Raw genomic sequence first — 26,109 nt, 5'->3', positions numbered from 1 at the left:
TTGGGTGTGCTATGGGTGGTATTCGTTTCACCAGTCAGACCCTTAATGGTCTTGGGTGTGCTATGGCTTGGTTTCTTTTCACCAGTCAGACCCTTAAGGGTCTTGGGTGTGCTATGGCTGGGTTTCATTTCCGCAGTGAGATCCCCTCAGGGTCTTGGGTGGGCTATGGCTAGGTTTCTTTTCACCAGTCAGACCCTTAAGGGTCTTGGGTGTGCTATGGCTGGGTTTCATTTCCGCAGTGAGACCCCCTCAGGGTCTTGGGTGTGCTATGGCTGGGTTTCATTACTACAGTGAGACCCCCTCAGGGTCTTGGGTGTGCTATGGCTGGGTTTCATTTCCGCAGTGAGACCCTCTACGAGTCTTGGGTGTGCTATGGCCGGGGTTCTTTCAGCAGTGAGACCCTCTAAGGGTCTTGGGTGTGCTATGGCTGGGGTTCTTTCAGCACTGAGACCCTGCAGGGTCTTGGTGGTGCTACAGCTGGGTTTCTTTCCAGCAGTGAGACCCTCTACGAGTCTTGAGTGAGCTATGGCTGAGTTTCCTTTCCACAGTGAGAACCCTCTACGAGTCCTGGGTGTGCTATGGCTGGGTTTCCCTTCAGCTATGATACCCCTAAGAGTCTTGGGTGTGTCATGGCTGGGTTTCCTTTCTGCAGTGAGAACCCTCAGGGTCTTTGGTGGGCCATCGCTAGGATTATTGGCAGCAGTGAGACCATCTTAGAGAGTCTTCATATGATATGATATGGCATTTATAACGCGCCTATACACAAGTGTTTCAAGGTGCGATGAGGCAAGGGAGGGAACAGAGGGAGGACAGAGACAACTATCTTACAAGACTAAGTGACATTGAGATCGCGCAAATGTAAGGGAAGGAAAGGGGAAAAGTTCCAGGGGAAGGAGCGTGGGGGGTTAAGTGCTGCACATGGGATCAGAAACAATAACAAGAAGTGCAGCCAGCAGGTGGCAGGTGCATGGGTAAGTGCAGACAGCAGGTGTCCAAAAGTTCAAGTAGGGGGACTGTAGGTTTACAGATACAGACACAAGTGCAAGGGTTGCCGGGAGGCAGTGCGGGTGTGCAACTGGGTTTGCAGAGACCTGGGCCCGAGATCAGAGGGTAGCCAGGTAACCAGTGCAATATCAGACAGGAATTCAGCAGGGGAGAGGAAGAGAGAAGGCAGAAGCACAGAGGTAGGTCTTGAGTTTCTACCGGAAGCGGAGATGGTTCTCCTAATGTTTCAGAGAGTCAGGGAGGCTGTTCCAGGGGGAAGCCCCAGCCGAAGAAAGAGATCTACCACCAACTCATTGCTTGTAGTGGTGATCGACCCTGATGGAGTTGGAGGTGGAGGAGCGAAGAGCTCAAGTAGAAGGGAATTTACGAAGAGAGAATTGGAGGTACTGAGGACCCAGCCCCAGAAGGCCTTGTGGACAATGCAGAGGGTCATGAACCCAATCCTCGCAGCCACTGATGCCAATGCAGGGATATCAGTGCTGGAGAGATATTATCCCTGGGTTTGAGGCCAAGGACAAGTCTCGCAGTCCTGTTCTGGATGAGTTGCAGAGGGTGGAGAGTAGAATCAGGCAGATTTAGAAAGAGGAGCTCTGAAGACAGTGAGCTTGTGGGGGAAGGAGAGGAAAGGAAGAATACCTCCGAGGAGGTGCAGTTGGTAGTTTGACGTCTTAAAGATGTAAGATATGTGAGGAGAAAAGGAGAGCGTGGATTTGAAGATGACCCCAAGGTTCTTAGCCTCACAGGTGGGAGCAGGAAGAGGGCCGAGGGAGGCCAGCCAGAGAGTGAGAGGAAAGGAAGGTGCAGGTGTGGCATTAAGGCAGAGATCATTGGCAGCACACCACTCCTGGATATCAAACAGAGAGAAGAGAAGGAGAAGAGGTGGCAGAGGGGAGCCTGGAAATGAGCTGAGTGTCATCCGCATAGCACTGAAAGTTGGAGCAGAGAGCGGCAATGTGGTGGCCGAGAGGTGCTAGGTATTGGCTAAACAGCCAGGGAGAGAGGTTAGACCCATGGGGAACACCACAGGTAGAGAGTGAGATAGAGGAAAGGAAGGACTCAGGTTGGACCTGGAGGGTCGATCAGAGAGACTGATTGATTGATTGATTGATTGATTGATATTTTATTTCTATTGCGCTCGTACACAAGTGTTTCAAGAAGTCAGCCAGGCCAGGGCCTGATCAGTGATACCCAGGTTATCACAGAGACAATTGAGCAGGATGGCATGGTTGACAGTGCCGAAGGCAGAAGAGAGATTAGAATCAAGGTCAGAGAGCAGGCCTTCATGGATGTTCAGGAGAGCAGTTTCCGTGCTTCTGGCTGCTCTGAAGCCAGACTGATGGTCATGGAGACAACCAACAGATTCAGTGTGAAGATTAAGCTGGGAGATGGACAGTTTTTCCAGGAGTTTGCCCAGGAAAGGAGTGATGCAGATCGGGCGCTAGTTATCAGGGCAGGAGGGGATGGCTGAGGGTTTCTTGAGAAGAGGGTGTCCAAGAGAGGGCTTCAGGGGGGACGGGAAGGCTCCAGTGGCAAACAAGTGGTTGCAGAAGTCATCCAGGGCAGGAGCCAGGGTGTCAATGTGGTCCTTGATGGTTTTGGAAGAACAGGGAAGAACCTGTTTTGATGAGTCTTTCATAGATCGGACTTATCTAGCTACCTCGTCAGGGGAGAAAAGAGGAAAGGCAGAGAAAGAGGGAGGAGAGGTGGCCACTGGGGGGCCGGAGGTAGAGGAGAGAGTAGAGGGAAGAGGAGGAGAGGACGAGAGGGTGGACAGGATGTCCTGGGCTTTAGAGATGAAATGAGAACCCAGGGCCATGCAGAGGTCCTGGGAGGGGACAGGAGAGGTAGAGATTGCAGCAGGATTGGCCGTCTCCTTGCAGATTTTAAAGAGTTCAGCCGAGTTGTTAGATGTCGCAGAGACGCGGGCTTGGATGTGAGCTCTCTTCTTGGCCAGTTTGTCAGAGAAGGCACAAGATGCTAGACATTTCGTCTCAACCACCCTGCACTTGCGTTTAAGAGTGACAAGGTCTGAGTCGTACCAAGAGTTGCACTTGGCTTTAGGCTTCAAGCGGATCCTCGTGAAAGGGGCAAAAACATCGAGAGTATCAGATATAGCAGAGTGGAGCATGGAAAGGGCTGTGTCGGATGTGAGTCAGCCAAGGGGGGAGGGGAGAATGAGAAAGTGGTGGCAAAAGCCTCAACTGACAAACACTTCATGGATCGAATGACTTAGAAGGTAGGTGCCAGTGCTGGAGTTGGCTTGGCATGAGGGGTTGAGAGGGAGAGATGGGAGGAAAGGAGATGGTGAGCACTCCAGGAGAGAGGAGTGTTGAAAGAGATAGAGAGGGGGAGGTGTGAGGGGATCAGAACAACCAGAGTGTGTCCTGCAGAGTGAATTGGGCCAGAGGGGAGAATAGAAAGAGAGAGAGAGTAGCATAGGTTGCGAAAGAATGCAGAGGAGGGAGCATCCAGGTGGATGTTGAAGTCACCATGAAGGAGGAGTTGAGTGGTCGAGGTCAGGAGGGAAGAGGAGAGGTCCGCCCACTCAGAGAGGAAGGAGGTGATCTGACCAGGCGGCCGATAGATAGTAGCCCTGGTAAGAGAGGCCAGGAGAGCGGTGCACTCGAGAGACCCCTGACCGGCCCATAGAGTCAGAGTTTGCTCTGTAGTACTTTAAGACGAGATAGCAGCACCTTGAGGTGGATAGGAGTGTAGGACTTCTTAGTCCAACACCAATCAATAAGGACAACTCAATGGTTTGGCAAAGGGGAGTCTGTTTAATGACAAGTACAAAAAAAACGGGGAAACATGGAAATCAACAGTGATGCGATAGCCCGTCTCGCTTCAACTACCAACAACTTCATGCAAACAGTGACAGTTATACCCAAAATTCGTCATCATTGACGTCTCACACTCAAAAGTTATCATGCAATTCTATTGGTTGGAAAAGGTAACTTAAATATAGGTGCTATATCTGTATATGATATCGGAGTGTGAGGATTGGATAAACATTATCAGGTGGGCGTCTAAGCCCATCCTTCAAAATGACTATGGTGGACGTCACCAAAAGTACGACATCCCATTGGTTCTACTATCTATAGGACCCCAATATTATTTGGTCCATCGTGATTGGGTTGGCTTCGACCCCATGCATAAATCTCCACTTTAATTAGCAGCACGCAGAATGGTCAACCAGGTTCAGGATGCCCCAAGATTCACCCGGCCTCCCTTCCATCAATCAGTACTTTAGTGGCTATGTGTCAATTAGTTGGCTGTGGTCGGCCTCAAAACTGTAGCTTCTTGTCAGAGAACGTTATGGTATCTTTTGTTTTGGAGACAGCCAGGCGTAGGTGCCTCTTCTCGCTCGGCTGGTCATGTGCTAGCACACTGTGAATCTGCTTAGTTTTCCTTCTATTTGCGCATTTAATTCTTATTTGGCTCGCCACCTACATGGGCCTCCTTATCTCAGCCTTCCTGGGGCAGGCTGTTCAGTTCTTAAGTTTTGATTCCACAAAGCTACTGTTTGCCTCCCTCTCTTGGTCTGACCTCGACTTCCCAGGCACGGGCTGCTCCTGCTGAGTTTCGATTCAGCCGTCTCTTCTCGTTTTAGCTGGAACACGAATCCTGTCCTGTTTGACCCCTAGTAACCTGAGTTAATCCTGCTTTTGTGTAATGTGGACTTGCACTGATATAGTGTGCTTCGTTGAGGTAGATATATATTAAGTTTCCTTATATTTCAACATCGTCTCTCCTTCTAGGTTCATGCAATTCCTAAGCATGGCGTTTTGTCTCTGTGTGTCATCCTTTGGTTGTAGTTTCTTTCATCTGTGAGCCTGTCCGGGCCCTCGTGTCATCACCATCCGTCTTCAATTAAGGCCTTTTGAGTTTCTTTTGGGACAGTGTTTAAGCAGTCTTTATTTCGTGTCATTTGCTGGTAGGGTTGTCTCAATGGATACCTTACTGTCCATGGTTGTCTGGTTATTGCTACTTCAATAGGTATTGTTCTTCTGATAGGCACTGGGTGGAGCCCTACTGCGGCTCTCTGCTGGTTTATTTGCTCATCATACGTCACATATCTCGGTGTGAATGTTCCTGGTACTTCAAAATGGGCGACTGGAGTGCAGGCCATATTTGGGACCTCCTCTACACTACCCCCTCTGGTCGGTTCATCGAGCACTTCTGCTTCCTCTTTTGGATTTGTCTTACTTGGTTCTTCTGTATCCATTTCTTCTTCATCTTCTGGGTTTGTACATGATGGTTTGAAGAAGTGTCTCTTTGGAGTCCATATTTTTATCACTCCCTTCAGGCTTCCTGTTGTTTTTACATGTTTGTCTTTGTTCCATGTCATTAGCTGAAATTGTCCATTTGGGCTGCAATAGATCCAGTTTCCTTCATAATTTCTGCATTTCCTGGGATAAAGAAACTTTGTACCTTCTGGTGCATGTTCGCTTGCCTTCACAAAGTCTCTTATTTCATTGTCAGTTAGATCTCCGGGCTTCCATCCTGTTTTGACATCAATCATGATCTTCATCACTATGGCTTTCTTTGCAGTTTTCTGGCATTGCGAGATTATTATCTTGATGACACAAAACCCCAGTAATATCATTACTAGCAGGGCTCCTAGGAACTTGAATGCATCCGCCATCTATTGCGGTACCCATGAAAACAGTGATCCAAACCAGCTGTCATCATCAACTTTGTCGGTTTCATTGATCATCTTGTTCTGTAGGTTTGTCAGCATACCTATGGCCTCTTTTCAAGTTACATTTTCTTCGTCGTGTGAAGGTATAAATGTGCAACATGATTCTCCAATTTTTGCACAAACTTCTCCATCCATAGGTGTGATCATGTCAAGTACATATCTGTTCTGGAGAGTCATCAGTTGGATGGCTCTTAACTCTTTCTTGATCGCATTGAATCCTTTTATTGTCGAGTTGATGGTTTGCAGTAACTCCCATCTGGTTATCTGCAACCATTTAGTATTTGCTCCAACTTGGAAACTTGGCATGAGGATTGTCGCGAACACTGATGATGTGAAGCTGAACAGCCTGTGTTCATATGGGATTGCATGAAATGCTTCTTCTGATTTGGCAGAGAAATAATTTTCTCTCTTCACTCGAGTTGTCAGTTCCACAGATCTCCTCTTCCTCAGGTGAGTATCTGCTTTCGGGAAACTATCAATATTCAGGTCACCTTTCGGGATCACTAGTGCTGGGTGGACATTCACTATTGTGCATATGCCACCCCAGTTTTTTGGCAGTCTGATGTATGCTTTGGATCCAAATGCCCAATAATGATCCATAATTACTGCAGTTCCATGAGTCATTCCTGGAGCCTCAAAAATATATCCGCAGTTCTGATTGTCTCCCATCTTCCTTGTGCCATTGTTCCTGAAGCACAATTTCGGGCTTTCTAGTGTTACTATCTGCAAGGGTCCTCCTCTGTCTTCGACCCATGTCAGTAATTTTGTAAGCTTTGGCCATAGTGGCTTGCACAGTCTCTGTGAGTTCTCTATTGCTTCCTTGCAGGCTCCAAGGACCATCCATGCTTGGCAGATCACTACTCCTTATTCCCATCCGTTTGGTGAAAGCACTGTTCCCCAAATCTGCATTTGCCTCTGTTTTTCCAAATTTGAGCCTCTTCTGGAGTTTTTCCTTGAACGTTCAGTCTTGGGTTTACTTCCCATCTTATTCCTGCTCCTTTATCTTCAGGTTTCTCGTACCTGATCACGTGATTCCTATTATGGGCTCTATTTCTCGTCTTAATGTCCTGAACATAGACATCTTCATCGGGATAATCTGTTTCAGTTGCCCATATCAATAAGGCATCACTTCCCATGAACTGGTCTCTGGTGTTGCACATTGCTACCTGTGACAGACAGTGTGCTGTCGGGACTTCAATTTCTACAGCCACGAAGATCTTGGATTTTCCCATGCTGTACAGTAGAAGTGCACAAACGAAGCACTCTCCTTCTGAATTTCGTCTTACAACTTCTTTCATGTGCTGGTGCCAAATGTTGTTCCCTTGATGTGCTGTGCTGTCCAGATAGTCATTCAGTTCATTATTATCTTCATGTGGGCTTCCCTTGATTCTTAATGTTTTCCTGTAGTTTGCTATAACTACATCCCGGACTGCCTCTGTATGGCTTTTTCTTGCTGGTGGGTTCTCAGGTATCCTGGTCCATGGTGCAGGCTTCCGCGTCTGCTCCATTTGAGTGGACAAGGGTCTGGCAGCTCTTTCCTGGTCCTCATGCATCTTTTCTCTGCTGCGTGCAAGTGCCCATGCCATGGTATATGGCTGTATTGTAGGTCTGGTACTTATCCCTTGTGTTGGAATACGTCTGCTGGGTAATATAGCCTCTGTCATTTTGTCCTTCATTTCCTCTTGTTGTTTTCTCGCTCTGATTATGTGCGGGAAGAGAAAGTTTACTAACATTTGTGTCCTTGCAGAGAGTTTTTCTGAGGCCGCTTCAGTTCTCTTAAGAGCTTCTGATATGACTGCTTCTGTTGGTCTTTCTCTTAATTTTTCTTGTTTTCTCTCCTGTGAAGGGTTTTTATGGTGGCAGTCTCATCTGCTCTGCTGCTTTCATTTGAGGTTCTGTGGTCATTGACATTCGGCCTGGTTCGTGTGCATTTAGTGTGTGTGTGCGCGTGTAGTTGTCAGTACTTTTCCTTCATTCTTCTCGTGCAGACCCTGTCTCCGGCTTTCCTGCTCATTCATTACCATGTATGCGTGTATATCACTATTAATCACATTAATTTCAAGTTCATTCACTCCACCATCAGATCTTCTAGGGACTGGAATGACTATATAAGGTCTGGGTGCTTTTGTGGGTTTCATGCATGTATCATCAGGTGGGTGCACTGAAATTGGAACGCTCTGTGCACCAATAAAAAATGCAGTTCTGATCATTAATGACAGTAAAATAATGATAAATACAATGCATAAGTACATCATGGTTCGATATGTGAGGTGACAACCTTTTCTTCCAGAGAAGCGGAGATGTCTCTCTGCTTGTGGGGGGACCAGGTTACTGTTCTGGGCCCCCATCTCGATCATCTGCCAAATTTCAATGTTATTGTTCCCCCACCCAATATCGTTTTTCCAGTTCTGTGTTCAAAAGTCTCAGGTGCTTCACAAGTGGCCCCCCTCTTGCGAGTGATGATTGTCTCTTATTACAGGATGCAGTTCCTCTGCTAAACTATGGACAAAAATAGATGACAATAATGCTTCGATGAGTCGCATTTACTGTGCATTTTCAAAGTACGTGAGTTCCCAGTCCACTCCTCGAATCTGCTTCAGGGCTGAGGACATATTGGGCACTGATCAGTATGAAGCAATAGGGAAAAATGACAACAAATATACCAAATAAGGTTCTTGACTCTGCTCCCTCGATCTGTCCCTCGGCGGAAAGTCTACTTAGAATCTCCTCAGATAATCTCTCTGATGGTTGGAAAGTTCCACTTGGAGCATGATTCCATGCAGGAGCATTCCCATCTGTGCGACATTAGCTGGATCTCTGATGAAAGTGAGGACGTCAACCTCGATAGGTCTCCCCACCAATTCTGGAAAGTCAGTAACTAGGCGAAAAAGGACATTGTGCGCCAATCAACTGTCTTCTGGTGACAGGGACATTTGTCCTGTCTTTGTTGAGATTCAGGATTGTACGTTTTTTCTTGGATGTGAACAATGTTTACACTGTCCGGTCGCGTGGAGTGCAACTAAGATAATGATTTTATTCAAAAGATGGCTTAAATGTTCAGTGTTTGCTGGATTTCGAAGGAATGTTAACGTGTCAGTTGTTCTCCCGACAATAGATGGACATTCTTCGATTATGCGAAAGAAAAGTGTATTGATGAGTTCATCTATTTCCGCCTGTGGTGGAAGCATTTGTTTCCTTCTCACTGTACTCAGGGAGTATGATGAATAGTTCATCAATGACAGTGAGCAGTTGTCTTATTATTTTTCATTTTCAGGATCTTGGAGAAAGTCTGGGGCGCTGGTGAGCCTCCCTATCAGTGACGGGTATAATATTAACACTAGGTTGAAATATGTGACCACGTCCTTTGTGATGTCTCTACTGTGGGACACCATAAGTGCTTCCAAACAAAGTCCCGGTTTGCATGAATCGGGTATCTATTTCCAAGGTAAATATCCTCGATCAAAGTTTGTCATAGTCTTTTTTTCTCCTCATGGCTTGAGAGTGCCTCAGTTCAAGAGTTCAAATCAACAGTACATGTTGTGGCTTATACGTGCAATTTCCTTCTTCACCCTCCAACTAGGATGCACAGAGTGTCCGTTTTTTTATGTCCTTACCCCCTTTTTTGCTTAGAGGACATGTCCAAGTTAAGCCACAACTTGCAAAAAGTTCTTTGTCTCTACTTTGCTGGTCATGCGTCCTTCTTCCTCATCATGGATCTTGTCTGCACGTGCTGTGGTTCTTCCCCGTTGTCTGTAGTCTCTTTGAGGTGGGGTGCCAGCAGGGGGGTTCCTCCGATGTATGGTTTGATATCGCCCAGGAAGATCCAAGCTCTTCTTCCTTGCAGCTTGACTGCGGATGGAGTAACTTCTTCAACTGTGAACGGACCGTTGAACCTTGGCTCGTCCCACTTTTTCCTTGTGTGATTCGTCACCAAGTCGGTGTCTCCAGGGAAGATGAGTGGAACATGTAGACCCTGAGCTGAGTCTGGTGTAGTGTCTCCTTCTGTGTTCTGCGCTGCACCCTTTTCGTCATTGCTGCAGCTGGTCTGAAATTACAGTAAGGCAAGATGTCATAGAGTTGAGATAATTTTGCATTTCAGAACCTAGAACCTCTCCTGTCGACTGGGTGTAACATCTAGCTCTATCTCGGGGTGTGAGGGGAGTTCTCATTCTTCTTCCTGTGGCTATCTCGTGTGGCGTAAAATGATGGTCGGAGACAGGTTGGTTCCAAAGAGCATACAGTGCCAGTGGAAAGCAGTGCAACCATCCCCTCTTCAGAGTTAGCTTCAACTTGGCTATCCTTTCCTTTAACAAGCCGTTGAGCCTCTCACAGATCCCATTACTTTCTGTATGATACGCCGGCGAGAACTTGTGCTTTATACCAAGCAGCACGCTAATCTGCTCAAAGATCGCATTTACAAAATGAGCCCCATTATCTGATCTCATTACTTCGCACACCCCACACCTGGGGAACACTTCCCTCACAAAAAATGTGGCCGCACAGGTAGAGTTTGGGTGTGTACATGGACCTGCTTCTATCCATCTAGAGAATGGACACACCAAGACAATTAAATATCTGTACCCGTTGCATACTTGAATCATGTCGACGTAATCGACATGCAAGTGCTGAAAAGGCCCATTTGGCCTGGGGATGACTCCTCTCATTACTTTTAATGTGTGCCCAGTGGTGAATTGCTGGCAGATTATGCAGCTCACCATAAAGAATGCAACATGCTCAGCTAAATTCGGTATGAACCAGTCTTCCGTGAGCGTTGCTGCTAGATTCTCTTTTGACATATGCGCTGGGTAATGTAATTGCTCCAGTGCTATTTTTGGTAGGGCTACAGGCATTACTGGTTTACCAGTGCTGTCTTGTCGCCACAAGCTGTCAAAGGGGTTTAAAGAACACCCTCGACGTTTCCACAGGTTTTTCTCTTCCTGTGGTACCTCCCCTTGGAGCTCCATTAGTTGCGTTTGCCGAAGATCGTTAGAGGCTTCTGGTGTGGTTCGTGCAACCATCATTCTTTCATGGGTGCACACCACTTCTACTTCCATAACCGTCTCACTTTTGGATGCCATATGATAGGCTTCGTGTCCGTGTCTGCTGCGTGATTTCTGTGTGAGACAAAATCTGTCCCTTTCATGTGGCGGCGCATTTCACGACCGCTATACCACTGGGAACTGTAGTGCCTTTATCAGCCTGTCCAATGAGGCTGCGTGCTCCACTGGAGTGCCGTCCGTTCACAGGTAGCCCCTCCTTTTCCAGCACGCTAAGCCTGCGTGTACCGTTGCTGTCACATAGGTGGAGTCACTATACACCGTTACTTCCTGGTCTGTGTGATTCTCAAAGGTCAATAATTCTGCAGACTGTGCTGAATAGTGAGATGGTATTCGCGTGCTGACAAGTAATCGAAATTATCCATTTGCTGTGTGTTTCATCACAGTGATGCCTGTGTATCTTTGCCAATCACTTTGGTCGATCCTCGAAGACCCATCAATAAAGACGATCTCTCCTCCTGCCAAGGCATTTTCTTTTTCCCTGGGGATTTCATCATAGAATTCTTCATGATTCATGCAGTCATGTATCGGCTCTCCTTCAGTGACTGGTTCTGCTATGAACATAGCAGGGTTCACTATCTTACATCGGACTATTTTAATCAATGGGTTTGATATGATTACTTCACAGGCAGAAGCTCTCTGAGATGTCAATGTGCCCCTTGGTTTCTCTAAAATGGCAAATAATGAGTGCGCGACGTATAATGTCATGGACCATCCCATTACAATGGTTGTCACTTTCTCCATGGCGAACGCTGCAGCAGCTAAGCTTTGTTTGCATGGGAAGTGGCTTCTCATTACTGGGTACAGATTCCCACTGTAGTATGCTAGGGGCTTGTACCCCAATGAGGTTCTTTGAGCGAGCACTGCTGTCATAACGCTGCCATCTGTATGTGAAAACAGGTAGAATTCCTCTGCATAATTGGGAATTCCGAGAACTGGAGCTGTACAAATTGCTCTCTTGAGTTCAGTAAACCCTTTCTCCATTGTCTCAGACCATTCAATCTTTTTCTTTGTCACTTGTGCCTTCTTTAGGGCCTGAAGTAAAGGCTTAGTATAAGAGCTGTAATCAACAACCCATGCCCTAACATAGTTGCATAGGGCTAGAAAGCTCTGCATTTTCTTTATCGTGTGTGGCTTAGCCATGTTCAATGTGGCTTCAGCCCTTTCTGGGGTCACCTTCTTGCCTTCATGTGAGATTAGCTGGCCTATGTACAGCACCTCCTGTTGACAATATTGTAACTTTTCCTTGTCAACCTTATGCCCCTTCTCAGCCAGTATAGTCAATAGCTGAACAGAATCGTGCCTGCATTGCTCCTCTGTGGTGCTGCAGATTAAGATGTCATCCACATACTGCAGGACAACACTTTTTAATGTAATATTGCTCAAGTCCATCTGCAGGTCTCTGTTGAAAATAGACGGAGACTCACAGTACCCCTGGGGTAACCTCGTGCTTTTCAGATGCATTTGCATGAACGTGAATGACGTCAGATCTTGTGAGTCACGGTGCAACAGGATTGAGAAAAAGGCATTTTTCAAGTCAATCACCGTGAAATATTTTGCCTCGACAGGTATATTGCATAGAATTGTAGCTGGGTTAGGGACTAGAGGGAACTCGGCCACAACAATGTCATTTATTGGTCGTAAATCCTGAATTAAACCGCAAGACCCCCCCCCTTCGATTTCTCGACAGGATAAACTAACGTATCACATGGTGACTCTGACGTCACTAAGATGCCCTGGTCCATCATGGCAGAAATTGTCTTAGCAATTCCTTCATCTGCCTCTCTGGACATGGGATATTGTCAGGCTTTTGGTAAAATTGCTCCTGGTTTCAGTTTAATCTTTACTTCTCCAACCCCCTTCAAGAGGCCTATGTCATACGGTCCTGTAGTCCACACTGAGATAGGCACTTTAGCTATATCATCATCAAAATATTCAGGACGTTTTAGTGCCAACAACATTCTCTGTGGTACTTCTCTTTTAATCATCTTTACCCAAAAGGTGAGACTTACTTCCACCATTGTCTCTCCCGTGTCTGCTTGTTCTTCAAACAGATCGTCATCGGTGACGTCAGTCACTCGATATCCTTCTTCGATGGTGTCATCATCGTAACCATCAACCAATACTACTTTCCCTCGCACTGCTGCTGTGTGTATCATCAAGGGAAATACTTGTCCATCCTCTTCATGCATAGGTATTCTCGGTCTGAATAAAAACTCATCAGGGGTTCTCATGGTTCTGTCTTCAAGGCCTGGCAATCCCACCATAAGCACACGCATGCCATATGCGAAAACTTCTGGCTCCAATGGTATGGCCCTCATGGCTATGTGTCCTGAGTTTGCTCTAATCATTTTGCATACATTTGAATAGTGCATTCCTGGAGTGGAGCATACTATGCCCTCCTCCGTGAACAAAATTGTCATGTTCAACTTTGTCATTAAGTCTCGACCCAAAATGTTTACTGGGGTCTGACGCGAATACAATGAAGGTACGTTCATTTCGCACTCTCCTATGGAGACTGGGAGTGCATTTGTAAAGGGAACTCGACTGTGAGCTCCTGTAAAACTCTGAGTATCTATGGCCTCGCGGACAAGGAAAACTTGCCTTCATGTATACACAAGCATGTTGCACCCATGTCCACTAGGAAGGAATATTCTATACCCCCTATAACAACATCGACTCTATGTTCCTTATGGAGGTCTGGTGTCACTGATAGGATAGTGCACATCAGGGTCCCTGTCCTAGTTTATATATAAGTTTGTCCCACTGTGCACTTGCAGATTTTCCCCATTCCTAGTATTGCTTCTCCTTCCAGGGTGCTGGGTCTGTGGTAGTTGCAGCGGTGCCTGTTGGGATTGTCCTTGTGGAAAATTCCCCATGCTTTGTGGTTGCGCCCCTTGTTGCGCTCCTGGTGCTTGTTGCTGCACTGTGTAATTCCGTGCAATGCCCTGTTGTAAAACTGCAGGTGGATTCTCCGTGCCTGCTCCCATTCCTTGGCCGTTCTGCATCATGCCTTGACTTCTGCATGTGCGCGGCAAATGCCCTGTCATTCAACACAGCCAACATACTGGCGGTGGTCGGATTATTTGTCCATTTGACATATCCGGGTTACCATTTTGCATGTTTTGAAAGCCTCCTCGATTATTTTGGAAACCTCCCTGATTGCTCTGCCATCCTCTTCCTCTAAATCCTCTTCCCCATAGGTAAAAACCTACGTTACCCTGATTATTCTGTTGTGGACTAGCCACCTGCTGCATGCTTTGTTCAGCTGCGTTAGTTATCATGGCTCCTTCAAGAGCATACTTTGATCATTTCTTTTGCACCAGCTTCGCTTCCTCACCCTTTTGAGTGGCCTCCTTTTTGCGATTCTTTTCTTGCAACAGTCTACAGTAATGTGCGATAGTCACCTGTATTTCAGCCCAAGGCTTAGCCTCAACTCCTACCAATTACTTGAGTTGTTTTTGCACCGGTTCTGGCAACCCTTGGCACAATAAATGGCAAAACACAGGTATTGATTTCGTCTAAGATTCGTGCGTTTCGAGCACCCACGCGTCTTGGAAATTCTGTATATAAATTAGCGGATCCTCAGAATCCTTCATTTTTTGAGTCATTATAGCTCCCATATCGGAAGTGTCTGGGTAAAGCACTCGTAGTGCTTTCCATACTGCTGCTCTGCAATTGTTAAATGGAGCTCTGTCATGCATGGTGTTAATTGTGGTTACACCAGGGTAGCCTGCCCGTGTCCACACATCGTCTGCTCTCTCACCAAGTATGGCGATCAGGAGACCTTTAATGTCCCCTATAACTAGTGTGTTTCCTCCTGTCATTTTTTCTAACTCGTGTATCCATTTTCCGGCTCCCGATGTCAGCATTGGAAGCTTGTTTTTCAGGTTTGGCCGTGAAATATACTGTGGGCTTTTCTAGTAGCGGAAATTGAAATGCGCAGCCCTCTTTTTCTTCTCTCATAGTTCTCCTGTCTATTGCAGGGGTAATATTCCCACATCGCCGTCTACCTGGTAATGTCCTCAGTCCGTCTACATAGGGCGGTGACAACACCCCCCTCTGACCGTGAGGTACTCCTTCTTGTCGGTCAGATTGTGCGGCTGACTCTGATGCCCTAGGTGCTGACTCACTGGTGTCTGACCATCGTTTCCCTCTTTCCCATGGGAGTGGTCTTTCGTGCCATCTCCCTTCCTCATTTTCCTCGATCTCCTCCCTTTTGGAGGCGGACATTGTCTGTTCCCAATTCACGCAACTTCTTGTGTCTTCATTGTTTCTACTGATTTCTAATCTATCCAGGGACAGTTTCCTATTACCACTACTTCGGGTGACATCCTCAGTGTCATATAGTTGAGTGCTTTCCAAGCGCTGGTCATCCCCCTCTCATTGGGGTATTTGTTCTAGCCCCATTCATCATACACTCTATCGATTGTTTCCCCGATGCTTCTGGTGTCGAAGTTATCTTTAATATTTGCCCTAGACTCGACTGGTACTGAATCATACGCAGGAATGAATTCATCGATGTCTTCCCAGTCTACAACTGGATCAGGCTTTTTAACTTCCCTCTCCAAATATTCAAGATCACGTGCCCTCTGTCTTCATTTACGTTCGATATCGTCATCAAATTCTTTGCGCTTCCTCGCCTCTTCTCTGACCCTCTCTACTTCCCTTCTCTTTTCATTTCTACGTTCATCTGCCCTTCGAATTTCCTCATCTCTTTGTCTCCTTATCCTTTTTTCACGTACCCTTTGTTCTTCTAACCTTTGCTGTATCTATCTGTCTTGATCAGAGGCTGCTCTCGGGCTGGGATCAAGCTGCTTTTCTTGCTCCTCGTGATTTAGCTGTTGTCGCCTTAGTCTATCTTTCCTTCTTATCCCTTCGCCTCTTAACTCCTTCTCTTTCTCCTTTCTCTGTGCCTCATCTAACCTCTCCTTTCGTCTCACATCATCACTGCCTTTCCCATCGAGTTTCAATAAGATTTGTCCTCCCATCCATTCGTCTTTTGCAAATGCTGTCCCATCATTTCTATCTTCACTCCCTTTCCATTTCTTTCCCTCTCTCTCCTTGTCGAGAGATGCGCTTGTCTGTGCCTGATCCTTCCTTTCGTCATTGTGTCTCCCTTTGTCCCTTGGGACTGCAGAAGCAAGATTCTTGTCCTTTTCCTTCCCTTGATTTTCGTCACTACTATATGTGGGTGACTCATATGTGGGGTTGCTATACCCCGTGGCTGCCTTAAGTTCTCTCATTGGGTATAAATCCTCGTTCTTACTTCCTTCACTTGAAGTTTCAGGCGGGGCAGGTGGCGCGGTAGGCGTCCCACCCCCCTCAGTACATACATTAAGTATCCAATCTGTAGGAGGCTCTCCCTCCTTTGTCTGTTCGTACATCTTCCAAAGTTCTAGAACAGCAAGGTGTTTTTCTATCTTTTTGCCTGTGTATGTGGTGTGCAAATATGTCGTCATATGTTGTAAAACGGCTTTAGATAAAGACCTATTTTGTGGTCATGGCATAAACATCTTGTGGGCCGTAACTTTAACCCACTCCGTGCTATACTTCTTTACCTTGGGTGCGTGTTTTGGCAATTGCTTGCATAAGTGTGCTAATGAAGTTATGTCTTCCATGTTTAAATCTGTACCCTTTCTTCTTATATAACACTTGTTAATGATTTCATTTGGTTCAAACACCTTGTGACAATATGAGCGAGCACCAAACACTGCAAGCTCCAATCAAAATTTTCCACCAAAACATTTTATATTACCATTTTGTTCAAAAAACATCCATTCATGTGCGATTCCGTCTCATCTATCGAATCGCGCAAAAGTTTTAATACGTCACAACATAACATGTAAGACAGACACTTGATAAACTAGACGGACACCAGCTGGACACAGATATCTCTGCCTCTTATCATTACCCCTTCATGGAGTGTAAACGAACCCCTTTCACGACGTCTTTAAACGTGGTGGTAGTCTAATTGTTCCGTATTATGTGGGACTCTGAGTTCACGTTTCTTCTGACCGCTATATTTAAAGCTCAAGAATAAGGCGAATCCTCTCACTTCTCAGGTGTCCGCCCTGGTAACCTCTCTCTTCTCGAGTGTCCACTCTGGTAACATCTATTTATTCAATTATGCTCGAGTCATTATCCCCTTACATATATACAGCCTTCTCTACTCTAACTATATTTTGTTTTTTTCCTCCTCCCTCTGTTACCTTTTCCCTTTACTTGTTACTAAAGCATGCACGTTTGCCAGAACATTAGTCTTTTTCACTCACCGTTCGCATTGTTCCTCTCTGGACACTTGGAATCACCGCCTTCGTTACTGCCTTCTTCAGATTTTCACCCGATCGGCTACCCATAGGAATGGGAAGGGATGTAGGGATGTGTTGGGAAAACGGGTCCCTTCAGGCCCTGACTGCAGTCTTACTTTATACTACCATTGTCTGCGGGGAGCTTCAGGGTCTACTCACCTGAATAGCAAAGGACTTGTGATATTGCTGAAGACCTGAAGTTACTTTATGTCGATGGTCAATAGGTGTCTTATTTTAATCAATAATCAATGGTCACCAACCATCCTCTGCTACCAAGTGTACTAGAGAGACCCCCGACGGCCCATAGAGTCAGAGTTTGCTCTGTAGCACTTTAAGACGAGATAGCAACACCTTGAGGTGGATGGGGGTGTAGGATTTCTTACTCCAACACCAATCAATAAGGACAACTCAATGGTTTGGCAAAGGAGAGTCCTTTTAATGACAAGTACAAAAAACGGTGAAACATGGAAATCAACAGTGATGCGATAGCCTGTCTCGCTTCAACTCCCAACAACTTCATGCAAACAGTAACAATTATACCCAAAATTCGTCATCATTGACGTGTAACACTCAAAAGTTATCATGCAATTCTATTGGTTGGAAAAGGTAACTCAAATATATGTGCTATATCTGTATATGGTAACAGAGTGTGAGGATTGGATAAACATTATCAGGTAGGCGTCTAAGCCCATCCTTCAAAATGACTACGGTGGACGTCACTAAAAGTACAACGTCCCATTGGTTCCACTATCTATAGGACCCCAAGATTATTTGGTCCATCGTGATTGGGTTGGCTTTGACCTCATGCATAAATCTCCACTTTCATTAGCAGCACGCAGAATGGTCAACCAGGTGCAGGGTGCCCCAAGATTCACCCGTCCTCCCTTCCATCAATCAGAAAGTTATGGTATCTTCTGTTTGTGAGACAGCGAGGCGTAGGTGCCTCTTCTCGCTCGGCTAGTCACATGCTAGCACACCGTGAATCTGCTTAGTTTTCCTCCTATTTGCGCATTTAATTCTTATTTGGCTCGCCACCTACATGGGCCTCCTTATCTCAGCCTTCCTGGGGCAGGCTGTTCAGTTCTTAAGTTTTGATTCCACAAAGCTACTGTTAGCCTCCCTCTCTTGGTCTGACCTCGACTTCCCAGGCACGGGCTGCTCTTGCTGAGTTTCGATTCAGCCATCTCTTCTCGTTTTAGCTGGAACACAAATCCTGTCCTGTTTGACCTCTAGTAACCTGAGTTAATCCTGCTTTTGTGTAAAGTGGACTTGCACTTATATAGTGTGATTCGTTGAGGTAGATATATACTTATGGGTGGCGCTTGCCGCTCTATTTCTCTACTAAGCATAGCAAGCCGCACTGTTTTCTTAGCTTCTTGCGGTTACAATCATATGTACAGGCCTTATCTGGTTGAATATCTTCATCCTGCTTACGGCTTAAATTTCCTTATAATTCAACATCGTCTCTCCTTCTAGGTTCATGCTATCCTTACTCATGGCGTTTCGTCTCTGTGTGTCATCCTTTGGTTGTAGTTTCTTTCATCTGTGAGTCTGTCCAGGCCCTCGTGTCGTCACCATACGTCTTCAATTAAGGCCTTTTGAGTTTCTTCTGGGACAGTGTTTAAGCAGTCTTTATTTCGTGTCATTTGCTGGTAGGGTTGTCTCAATGGATACCTTACTGTGCATGGTTGTCTGGTTATTGAAGCTACCCTAACCAAAGGCGTGACATAGGGTCACAAAAAATGGCAGCGGAGCTAGGTTGCTACTAGCTCGAGAAAAAACACCTTTAGAAATAGAGATATCAAAACAAAACTTTAATTTAGACTAACAGATAAACAAAAGACATATTTACAAACTGCGTCATGGCGCTGAAGATGTGCATGATTGAGTACATTATTATCTGCATATTTGTGGGTTAGTAAGCAGAGTGACAGAGGTATTGTATGTATTGCTTGAAATGGCAAGCTACAGGTAAGTAGACGCCTAGGTTCAGGTGTTCATGGTCCAATAATTGATGTGGACTGGAAGGCAAAAGTAAGGAGCCTGGAGCCGGGTTCAGGTATTGATGGTCCAGTAATTATGGACTGAGAGGTTGTCTGCAAAAAGTCAGGAGCCTGGAGCTGCTGAGTAGATTCAAGCTGAGCAGACGGCAGGAGCTTTTCCTCGAGGAGTAGGAAAGGGCTGTGTCATGCAGGGATGCAAGACCATCAACACCTGAACCTAGGCGTCTACTTACCTGTACATGGTGGACGCATTCCCTTTAACTTCGACCCGACCACAAAGAATCTGTCCTGAAGACAGTTCGGTACTACTCAGCAGCGCTGCTCTACTCTATACAGCCACTGCCATCTGACATCTGAATACTGAACCAGAAACACCTAATTGTGTGTCGACAAAGTTAATGTATTGCCATTTCAAGCAATAAATACAATACCTCTGTCACTCTGCTTACTAACCCACAAATATGCAGATAATAATGTACTCAATCATGCACATCTTCAGCGCCATGACGCAGTTTGTAAATATGTCTTTTGTTTATCTGTTAGTCTAAATTAAAGTTTTGTTTTGATATCTCTATTTCTAAATGTGTTTTTTCTCGAGCTAGTAGCAACCTAGCTCCGCTGCCATTTTTTGTGACCCTATGTCACGCATTTGGTTAGGGTAGCTTCGACGCACTCTTGCTCTTACTGTACTTCCTACTCTCTTGAGTCAAGCCCCCTCCAAAAAAGAGGGTTCCGCCCACCCACTTCTCATGTCTGGTTATTGGTACTTCAATAGGTATTGTTCTTCTGATAGGCACTGGGCGGAGCCCTACTGCTGCTCTCTGCTGGTTTATTTGCTCATCATACGTCACATATCTTGGGGTGAACGTTCCTGGTACTTCAAAATGGGTGACTGGAGTGCATATTTGGGACCTCCTCTACAGCGGGAACGCCTGCATATAATGCAATCTAAAGAGGAGTAGGCCTGCATAGGAATGACAGAGGCAGGAATCCACTCTGGGAAGATCAAGGCTACACCCGCTCCGGAACCGTTGGATCTGGGTGCGGAGAAGATCTTGTAGCCATCAGTAGGAGAGTGTCAAAGCATGTGACAGAGCTGGCCGTGAACCATGTCTCGGTGAGACTGAGGACATCAAGGTCAAGTTCTTCCAGGAGGCGGCAGATGTCAGAGGAGTGCTTGACAGCTGAGTGAGAGTTCAGACTTCCCAGCCTTGAAAGACTTCCGACGAGGGGTACAATTCAGAGGTATGCCCTGCGGAGGTGTAGAAGGAGCCCGAGGGGGTGCAGAAGAGGAAGGAGGAGAGGGCAAGGTAGCCAAGGAGGAGGCAGAGGAGGGAGGCAAGTAAGCCGAGGAAGGGAGAGAAGGGACAGCAGAAGATAAGAAATTGATGAGGCGAGGGAAACGTTTATCAAAGAGGAGAAGGTTGGCCTGAGGGCCTTGGACCAAGATGGTGCCATTCAGGTAAACATTAATGATGACCTTTGAGGAGTGGAAGGAGGCCAGGAGGGCCTCCCACAGGGTGCCACCATTAATGGATGTGCCATGGCTGGATTTCTTTGCAGCAGTGAGACCCCCATGGGTCTTGGGTGTGTCATGGTTGGACTTCTTTCTAGTAGTGTGACCCCTAAAAGTTTTGGGTGTGCTATGGCTGGGCTTCTTTCCAAAAGTGGTGTCTTAAAGCAATGCAACACTTGTGGTGTGATGCCACTGTGCTTATGTAGTTGGAATACCTTGCTTAGTGACAAACAATCGGCACATGTAAAGAACATTGTGAGGCAGCTTGGGATTTCAGGCATGATTAGTTCACAGATTAATGAGGGGTGTCATTCTTTTAATCCTTCCCCACCCGGGGATTGCTTTTCCTGCGATCTCCTGTTAGTTTTGTTTCTAAGGAGCTCCCTCTCAGCATCTGGAGAAAGTGCATTTCGGTTGCCTCTCCTTCACAAGTTTACTTCTGGTCGCCATTTCTTGTATTTGTTGACGGGCCCTGTGCGGTTACTACACCAAGCTTTGTTCTTCCATCGGGACAAGTTGTGTGCAGAAGCACCTGGAGCATTCCAAGTGCCAGGTGTAATTACCAATAAACAATCTCAGACCCAAATTACCGGACAGACTCAAAGAATATGGCAAAATACTACTTTATCGTCTGCTCAAATAAAGTAGGGAAATCTGGTGACCATACGAATTGCAGCTCACACTCTCAGTTACTTTCCATTATACAAAGACTTTTTACTGACTTCATCCTACGTGGCAAACAGTAAAACCTATCGAAAGGAGGGATGGTTTAGGGGAACATATATACTTATACTTTAAGTGTTAGTAACATAATTGGCTGCCCCATATCTGGTAGGCACGCCTCGAACTACCTCAAAATATGTATAATACAGATTACTAGCAGAATAACAGCAGCGGATTGGCTTCTGGAACAATGTATGGTACTCTCCTACATAAGCCCTCATGATTGGTTGGCATTCTCTCCCAACCTTGGACATTCATCTCGGTAGCAGCACATGAGCAAAATTAAACCCAGGTGCGGGGAACAACGTCAGACAACTACCCACTTGGTCAATTAGCCTTACCATTGCTCATCAGTTAGGCCCTAAGCCAAGGGCTCTTCTCTGTAGTTGACCTTGCTGACGGTTCTCTTCTCTGGGGCTTTAAGGGAGTGCAGGCACATTGCTATCTTCATCTCAAGTGTTATGAATAGGCCTTCTTTTCTGGTCTTGCACTACGTGTGAGGAGACCACGATTTTGTCAGTTTTTACCTTTTATTCAGTGCCGTTTATTTCAATTAAGCTGGGTGTCATTACTCCTCTTGGTATCTGGAGACTTGGTTGGTCTGTCTTGCACATGCTTCCTTCACTTTTAATTGTCAAATACTTGCACTCGTAAATGTTTACTCCTTTGCTTACACTAAGAAAAATATGTCTTAGGTACATGGCTTATCCTCTTTGACTCCCCTTATGCCTTGCAATTTTCCCTTGATGTGGCCTCCTTGATCCCAGGCCAATAGATATTCTTTGTTCCTCACACAAAGTTGTTTTCCAACCCCTTTCAGCTCTGCGGACCTGGTCCACGGACGTCATTAGTGGTCGCCAGCAGGGGTGCTGAGTATGCAGGTGCTCCGGGGCTCGGGCACCCCCCAGGAAAGGCCATTTATGTAAAAGTCCATATACTTTAAATGGGACTTTTTTCCGGCACTGGCACCCCCCTTGGGAAAACCTGAAGTTGGTTACCCTGGTCACCAGGGGACGCACCTGTGACTCCTGTGGTCTCCCTTGCTACCCCTGTGGTATCCCTGGCTACCCCTAAAAAAACAAAATAGTTAAAACACGTATTTTTGTTCTTTTCGTTTTTTTTCTCAATTAAATTGAGGCTCCTGGGCTGTGGACAGCAGCATGTGACTCTTTGTTTCTGGAGTGTCTGTTTTTTTGATAGCTATACCAGTTAAGATAGCTCAGTAGGTTGAGTGCTCACTGCTGCAATGTGTGTGATCTGCAAGTTGCAGGTTCAACTCCCGGCAAGGTCAACCCAGCCTTTCATCTTGCTGAGGGTGATAAATGAGTACCAACACAGATCGGGTGATATTGTATGTATATCTGTTCTATATGAAGTCCTTTAAGTGCTATTTATTGTTTGGCCTTGGACGTCTGCGTGCATTCACAGTGATTTGGTAATATAGGCCTATACGCACTGATATTAATGATACATATGGTGATCAATTCTCGTATAAATGTATATCACTTTACAGTGATATCGTAACCATATTTTTCATAGTGTACTTAGAAACAATGCTATGTGATGCCATTTCCTGTTTTTTTGCTTCCTGTGATGTCACTTTGGGGAGGGGTCAAATGACATCACTTCCTGGGATGTCATCAGAGGTCAAGGATCGTGTGATGTCACTACCGCTACCACAGGCATGTTGTTGAAATGACGTCCCTGCCCTTTCTCTCCCTTCAAGGCTTCTTGCTTATTATTTATACATAGTCGACTTCCATATTTTCATCATGGTCGCTTTACTCGCGTTGTATTTTCTCCAGCAGCAAGGTTCTATATCTCTCATCTAACTTGCGTTTCTGCCTATTTGCATTCATTGATTCTCTTCTAGATTCTCTTCTTTATGGATATGATTTCTTTGTATTCGCATGTATGCTTCTCTTGTTACTTCAATTACATCTTCATTCATTAAGTATTTGCATAGTGTCTCAGTGCGTCCTCGTGTCTTCTCTTCATGACGTCACTGTACTCCGGTCTGATTTCACTTGTAGCTATCTATGTCAAGTGGTGTGTGCAGACATCCTTCCACCACGTCAGTGTGAGGGTACATTCGATACGGTTGTCTGAGTGCATAATGTCTCTCGTATCTTCGATGCAGTATTGGGATAATACCTGGTGTCACACATAGTGCTCCTTTGCTGCTATTCCAGTATGACTATGGTGAGGATGCGGACACTAGAGATGACCTATACATTTGCCTTTCTACAGTTGCGATCTACTTTCTGAGGTAGTCAGCCTTTTCATTCCCCTTCATTTTCTGGTCTCCAGATCCCTCCCATACCTGGTCTGCATACCAAAGAACTATGTTTTATAATAAGGTATATTTGATGGTATATGTACTGCCTTGCATTGTTTATTATTTGCTTCTATAAATAAAACATAATATGTTTTAACAAGTAAACAAATCAACTTTAATGAATTATGTCAAAGGTCACTAGTAATGTTATAATGAACCTCATGCTCAGGTCATTATGAAGGTGCATCTTTGCAACACGATTATTGACAAAATATTTGGCACATTATTGAGTTGGGCACCACCCTATAGGCCGATGGCTCTGTGAGAGCTCAAATAACGCATATTAGTATCCCTCGGGGGGCGCAGGGGCCAATCATGTTGGTCCAAACCTGGGCTGAATCTACTGATGCAAGCCCGGGTTGGGAGCAACTCGAGTGCTCCATGCACCCGCCCTCCAACGGTGCAACAATTTCCCTCCTCCCCTGTCTCCCACCCCCAAATCCAGTCCCTCACACCCCCACTCTTCCCATCCTGAACCAATTTACCTGAAATTGGCTCCTCCACCTTGATCTACCGCTCTTCTCTGCACTGTTACTTTGACTTCCTGGAAGGCCATGGAAATGGAAGAGGGGCTGCAAGCAGAGCTACACCTTCCATTCCCATGGCAACACTGGCTCTCCTAGGCCACTGCTGTGAATGAAGCAGCGCGTCCGGGTCGGCCAATATAGACCACAGAACGCGGGATTATTGCTATATTAATGCTTGCTCTCATGACTTGCTTAATGTACCCCATTCAACTTCTCTTATCCATTTCCCCCCCAACAGGCTGGTGCTCGGAAAAGGTTGATGATCTCTACGAGGACCCCCAGAACCCTGCAAAGTTCTACATCTGCTCTGATCAAACGGGAGCCAGCTTCTTCTGTCCCCAAGGGATGCTCTTCTCCAAGATGTGCAATTGTTGCCAGTGGCCCCGGCGGGGCGGCTTGTGAGTAGCGTGCTCCAGATTCCAGGCTCGCTGCGGGTGAAAGTGTCTGGAAGTCGCTGACTAGCAAGTATTGAAAGCTCCTTCTAGCTCTTCTTTCGAAATCCAATAAAAGGAACACCGGACTCAGCAATCGGACAGTCTGGCGTGAAAGGCAGGCTGGCCTGTGGGAGGCAGAGGCTGACAGGACCCACACTTCGCCAGCACGCCTTCAGAGTCTCAGACCTCAGCCGCTTCGGACACTATGGCACACACTTTGGCACCTGAAGCCGCTTGTAGCATTAGCAACCTGCGGGGTGAGCAAGCTGCATATTCCGAGGGCCAGTAGCACCATAAATGATGCCTCACACTGGGACTCAGGCACACAAATCTGACCTAAACCAGGGAATAGGTAGTCAGGTAGGACTTGTGCTGCTGGAAAGGATGTTTATGGATTGTACAAGTGTCCTTGAAGAAGCCACAGTGAATGTAGAAATAAAATACAACCTACCTTAACTGTGTCTGGTGCCTTTTTGTTGTGGATCTTACAGTAAGGCGAGAAACCTAGAAATTGCAGAATTCCATGCCCGTGTACAGAATCCAAGCCTATCCCCCCTTGAACGGACAGGGGAAGGTGGAGAAGAGAGAGATTGAGCAGGGCTGTACGAGACATAGCGTGCCCCTGTGGACATCTAGAGGGAGGTTTGGACCAGGCCTCTCCAACGCTGCAGAAACTCACGCCTATTCTTAGAATTGATAGAAGTCCTCATTATTGAGGCTTCACGCAGAGACATTAACTAGATGGGACTAATAGTCATGTAGTGAGGAGTCATGCAAGCACTCGGGGGCAGTCGCAGATAAAGAGAGCTTCAGGGAGCTACATCCTGTGTACCTGTGTTTACGGAGACTCTGTGGTTTCTTCATCCACATTACTCTACCACTGCTGAGCAGGCAGATTCTTGAACTCCTCCAGGACAGGAAAGACACTGGTCATCATTGTGTAGTAAAGGGAGGTGCTCATTTCAAACATGCACAACTCCCACACCCTGCCTCTGGGGTAGGACTGGCTCTGGTACACATCCTGGTAGGCATGCCTTCCAGGGTGTGCACGAGAACACTGCTTTTCTGAACACTCGTGAAGATTTGCTCTCTAACCTTGATTCCAGCATTCCTTCTGTCCTCATCCTCCTTGATCTTTCCTCTGCTTTCAACACGGTGAACTACGACATCCTGATCAATTGACTCCGTGATAACCTGGGCATCACGGATCAGGCACTGGAGTGGCTGACCTCCTTCATCTTGGACCGCCCCTCCCAGATACAACTTGGTCCCTTTCTCCCCACCACCTCTCTCTCTCTCTCTACCTGTGGCGTTCCCCAGGGCTCTAACCTCTCACCCTGTCTCTTCAACCTCTACTTGGTCCCTTTGGCCCACCTGATCCCTACCTTCTCCTCTAACTTTCAGTGTTATGCAGATGACACTCAGATTTCCTTCAGCCTCCCCTCAGCCTCCTCTCCCGCTCATTCCTCAATGTCTATCAGCAATTCAGGATT

The 26,109-nt window shown here is 46.2% G+C and overlaps 1 protein-coding gene across 3 annotated transcripts in view; it reads left to right on the top strand.

The window, feature by feature from the left end:
* LOC138520768 (chitinase-3-like protein 1) overlaps positions 1–25,072 on the top strand; it is a 336,680-nt gene extending 311,608 nt beyond the window's left edge. For all 3 annotated transcript variants that reach the window (XM_069633058.1, XM_069633057.1, XM_069633056.1), the window contains one exon: positions 24,421–25,072. In XM_069633058.1, the coding sequence (XP_069489159.1) occupies positions 24,421–24,584 (164 nt within the window). In that variant the 3' untranslated portion in view covers positions 24,585–25,072. The remainder of the gene's footprint in view (positions 1–24,420) is intronic.
* Positions 25,073–26,109: the final 1,037 nt, after the last annotated feature.

The sequence above is a fragment of the Ambystoma mexicanum genome, chromosome 13, assembly GCF_040938575.1.
Source record: "Ambystoma mexicanum isolate Mex_15411 chromosome 13, UKY_AmexF1_1, whole genome shotgun sequence".
In the NCBI taxonomy this organism is placed as follows: Eukaryota; Metazoa; Chordata; class Amphibia; order Caudata; family Ambystomatidae; genus Ambystoma; species Ambystoma mexicanum.
This window is presented reverse-complemented; position numbering and strand designations above follow the sequence as displayed.